The sequence below is a fragment of the Camelina sativa genome, chromosome 7 (genome assembly GCF_000633955.1).
Source record: "Camelina sativa cultivar DH55 chromosome 7, Cs, whole genome shotgun sequence".
Taxonomy (NCBI): Eukaryota; Viridiplantae; Streptophyta; class Magnoliopsida; order Brassicales; family Brassicaceae; genus Camelina; species Camelina sativa.
Window position 1 is genome coordinate 458630 of NC_025691.1, and position 5222 is coordinate 463851.

The 5222-nt window shown below is 32.9% G+C and overlaps 1 protein-coding gene across 1 annotated transcript; it reads right to left on the reverse strand.

The window, feature by feature from the left end:
• On the reverse strand, positions 3588 to 5216 carry LOC104699613 (xyloglucan 6-xylosyltransferase 1-like). The gene has a single exon (XM_019227288.1). It carries the CDS (start codon positions 5203 to 5205, stop codon positions 3811 to 3813), a length of 1395 nt encoding a protein of 464 aa, XP_019082833.1. The 5' UTR covers positions 5206 to 5216; the 3' UTR covers positions 3588 to 3810.

The window sequence follows — 5222 nt, forward strand, 5'->3', positions numbered from 1 at the left end:
TGTTTTGTTTTTTTAATTCTAAACTTAACAAATTTAAATAAAAATTAAATGAAAACTTAAACTTAAATACTAAATAAACATAACACAACGGAAACAAGTCGAATTTGTGGAATGTCTAACGAAATTAATTGCATCCAAAATCCAATTATTCCATAATGTTTTTTTGTAATTTATTATTTAAGTTTAAGTTTTCATTTAATTTTTATTTAAATTTGTTAAGTTTAGAATAAAAAACAAAACTAATTTTAAATTTTAGTTTTTTAATTAATTGAAAAACCTAAACTTAAATACTAAATTACACATAACAAAACGGAAACAAATCGAATTTGTGGAATGTCTAACGAAATTAATTGCATCCAAAATTCAGTTAGTCCATAATGTTTTTTGTAATTTAGTATTTAAGTTTAAGTTTTCATTTAATTTTTAATTTCTCGTTTTTATATATTTAGTTAGAAAGAAAAAAAAATAAAGAGATGAAAAGAAGAGAGAGTTACCTGGCTGAGGAATGGATGAAATTAAGGGAGGGAATCTGATTGTTGAGCCACTTCCATTCCATCACATGCTTTCTTATTTGTTGGAATGTTAACGTAGTTGCAGCAGCAGCCACAACACACTAAAAAAACTGTCGATATCCCTCCATCTTCTCAATTTGTTTTATAACAACAACTGCAAATACAAACAAAAGATGTAAACAGATCGGGAGTAAACTTGTAAACTTCCAGATTGAAGAAACAGTTTCTAAGACAATTCTAGACCATAAAGAGGAGACGAAGAAACAGTTTAGCAATTATTTGTCTTCCATGTGACTAAACAAAAAAAAAAAATCAAAGCTTGAGCAAAAAAGATAAGCAGAATCAATTCATGGTATAAACGAAGAATTTTTTTATGCAAAAAGAACCGAAACAAACAAGATCGAAAAATAGGAAAGTAAAAAAAGGTTACAAATTGCAGGTTGCTTCGATCAGATGTCGGAGGCGTAGAACAGAACATGTTGACGTTTAATTGCTTGATGATGATCGAAGTAAAAGAAGAAGAATACAGAGACGCAAGGTTATAGTACGAACAAAATCCATTGAATTAGTTAGATTTGAGTGATGATGATGATCGAAATTAGAAGAAGAAGACACGAGATAAAGAGCTATCGATGAGTCTCTGTCTCTCTTCTCTGAGGGTTATTATATAGAAACAACATACATATGTCACTTTTCAATGGATTAAAAAAAGGAAATATTGTTTTCGAACGCGTTGGGAAAGTAATGTAAATAGTGTAATTAACGGCTATAAGTGTCTAATCAGTAATAACGTAATGATTACTGCGGTGTAATTTCTCTCTCTAGACACGAGATAGACTTATGGGCCGAGCTTAAGGTCTGCTACTGGATCCAACTCTTTTTAGCTCGTTATCAACCCCAAGAATCCAGTATTATACATAAAATATCAATAAATTTATAAATATAAAAGTTTTGTTTTACGCTATGCTATATAACTAGGTACTAACCAAAATATTCAGGTTGACTTAGAATTATATTAATCCAGGTGTTGTAGCAAAGGTATGTTATTTTCATATGATTATTTTAAAAATAAACCTAAACATATATATTTTGGAATAGGAAACACGTCCTGTCCTGTCCCATCTCCTCACATCCCAACGCATCCTCTCTCGTCTCATCTCGTCTAGTCCTGTCTCGTCCCGTATCAATCATAATTTTTCGTCTTATGTTTGTTTTTTAAAAATTATTACTCGTTACACAATGTTTACTAAAAGAGGTTGGGTAAAAAATAAAAATGGGATACCAGAGTTCTTCGTTGAATCTTTTTTTATTTAGTTAGTTGAAATTATCAAAAAAAGTTAATTTTCAAAAATTATATAACTGTTTTCAAAAATACCAAAATTTTAAAATTGCATGTTCCAAAATAGTTAGTTACATGTCGCATAGTCAATCCATATCAAAATTAGTGAAAACTTGACATTTGAATTTATCTACTTATATTTTTTAATTTCCTATTTTTATCTAAAATTTATGACCCTTTTTTAAAAAAATGTTCAATATATTGGTTCTCATTATGTAAATTGCCCGTTTCAGTTTACATATTATTTCTTGTCTTAATATCATAAATAGATGGACCTTTTCTCAAAATTTAGTTATTATTTTTTAAAAGTATATGCACTTAATTAGTAAATTAAATTACTTAAAAACACACTGGTAAAACATATATTCAGTCAAATAATAAACCCTTTTAGGTTGTAAAATTTTAATTGTATAATATTAGAATTTTCCAAAAAATTTACTTGGCCACTCTTTTATGGTGTATTGTCAATATTTTTAGTGTATATGTAGAATACTACTACTCATACCGAAAATAAACATGATCATCATCTTCATCACCTAGAAAATATTAATTTTTTTACATAATATTCCAAATTAATGTGTGTTTGTCACTTCAAAAGTAATATTTTCAATTTGGAATATTATGTGTGAATGTTGAGTATATCAACTAAACAATCAAAAAGTGCAAGTTTAAATTTTGATTGAGCCACTTGGTATTCCTTTTCTTTTAAGTCCAATATAAATTAAAATATTTATTTATAATTAATCCACTTAAGGCATGTAACTCCATTTAACTCTACATTTAACTCAAACGTAACTCCTACCCAATAATTTTACATTCATTCCTCCAACTAATATATTTATCTTTCAAGAAAAAAATGTTTATGGTTAAATTTTAATATTTTTTAATTATTTTAATTGCTTTAAACTTTGAAATGAGGAATATTCTATATACAATAATTTTATACGTAGTTACTAAATTTTTTGATAATTTTATTTGGTTCAATTTTACTATACTACAGTCTTATGTTTACAATGTCATTAAGAAAAAACTCTTTAAATCAATGTTTAACCTCCATAAAACATGACAAACATAGATCTCTCTCATATTAGGAAAATGTTTAAATTTCTATATTATTATTTATATCATTATAGCTTATCAATTTATAATAATTTTTTGTAGTATTTGTTAATTTTGATTTATAGTAAAGTTTATCTATTTTAAATTTTGTATAATAAATAACCATACCAAAAAAATGTTGAGAGGAATATTATTTTGAGAAATTGCTAGAAATTTTTTTGAGATTCATACATTAGTAAACTAATATTTTAGTTTATGAAAATTTAAGAAATATAATCAAAACTATTATGCATGCGTGGACTAATTACCTATCGATAAAATAAAAGAACTTCAAAGTCAAAACCTAAATAAACACACAATAATTCCACCAAAAGAAATTACATCTGAAGTGGTTTGTCAACAAGAGATTATACCAATACCGTACACACTGCTCCACATCAATGGGAGCTCAAAAAGTCCCCCAGATTATTGAATTTTGAATTAAAGGTAGTACAAAACTAAAGGAAGAAAACAAAATGTGTCACACTTCAAGCAAAACTTAATAGTATTCCATTATATTACAGCACAACGTTTCCGGCTTTCAACGACTAAAACCTAGTAGTGTACAATTTGTTAATAAGCAATAAAATCTACAAGAACCAAAGAGGTTCTAGTAATTGTAACTTTACAAAAAAAAAAGCTAATAAGAAATCATTCCCAAAGTGATTAACGATTATGACGAAATTTTATGTCTACAATAAATTAACGAAGACAACTCATTAAATACTCCATACACGACTCCACACCATCAATGGGAGATCAAAATGATTTTTACTCATCAACTAGAGGAAACTACAAACAAATAATAAATGGAATTAAACATAAATGTTTGTCCCTAAAGGCAAAAAAAACAATATATCCTCACGTCGTCGTCGTAGTAGTAAGCTTGGCAGCTTTAAACGACGGATGAAGCAGCCCGAACTCGTCCTTGGCCTCGAGCGGCCTATCCGTCTGATTGCGCGTGGGTTTCACGCGCCGGCTCCCAAGCGACTTATGCGTGAAACCATACATCTGAAGAATCTGATTGTCCCCGAAATTAAACGCTCTATCCATCTGCCGCAGACACCGTTCCACCGGGTAATCTCCAAACTTACCGCACGGTTTACACCCGACGAAATGCGTAACGAGTGGCCACCGATGGTCTCCAAAACCCGGTTTATGATTCTCAATCATCTCCTCGTACCGGTCCACCAAAATCCCCCAGTAACCGTGCAAGTAATAGCCACTCTCTAGATACACTTTGCCTCCCCATCTCTCTCTCTCCGTCGCGAGAAGATAGACCATGGCGGACTGATCGTCAGCTTCGAAAGCGGGTCGGTCTTTAAGTTCCCGGGTCAAGATTTTACCCGCTTCTTCTCGGATCTTCCCTTTAGGGCCCATAGGAGCCCAAGCGTCAAGAAGATCAAGCGACCACTGGGAGTTCCTAAGCAAGAAACTTCCTGTGTTGAGACCAATCCAATTCTTCTGGTCATAAACCATCTCGTTCCAACCGTGCATCACCAAGTTGTAATCTTTATACCTCTCCCAGGGAAGCTCGAACACCATGTCCGTGAACATCGCGTCACTGTCCATCCACCATAAGAACTCGATCTCAGGATGAGACAAGAGTAGTTTCCTAATCAACGGAAGCTTAGCCCAGAATCCAGCCATCTCAGCGTCGAGCAAAGCCATGTTGTAGAAGATCTCGATCCCGTGTATCCTACAATAATCGATTTTGTTCTTAATCGATTTCAAAAAGTAATGGTCTCCCACAGGATTCTCACACGGCTTAGGAGCTGAACCAGTGACAAGAAGAACCCTAGGCTTGTTTGGCGCCACGTAATTACGGAAACTAGGGTTCTGTTTGAGCCAATCGCGCCTCTGCTCATCCCAATCAGAGATCTTTGGACCAAGGTAATACGGTTTATTATTAGTCCGTTCTTGAGATTTGTCGTCTTCATCGTCGACGAATAGCTTGTTGATGTCGAAGGTCTCGTAGCTATTGTTGTTGTTGTTACCATTATTACCATCTCCGTCTTCGGATTTGGAAGAGACCTCGACGAGAACACGGTGAGGCTCGCCGCGTTTACGGGTGTAGAAGAAATGCTCACGGATCTCTTCGATGTCTTGCTCCGGCGTACCGAACTTACCGGCTCCGATTGTGCCACGCAAGACGATGACGGTGAGGACGAGACAAAGAATCGTCACTTTACCTTGGCGCATGATTCTCTGCAATCTCCTAAACCGATACGCTCCTAAACACTTCTCTATCATCATATATAATCTTCTTCTTC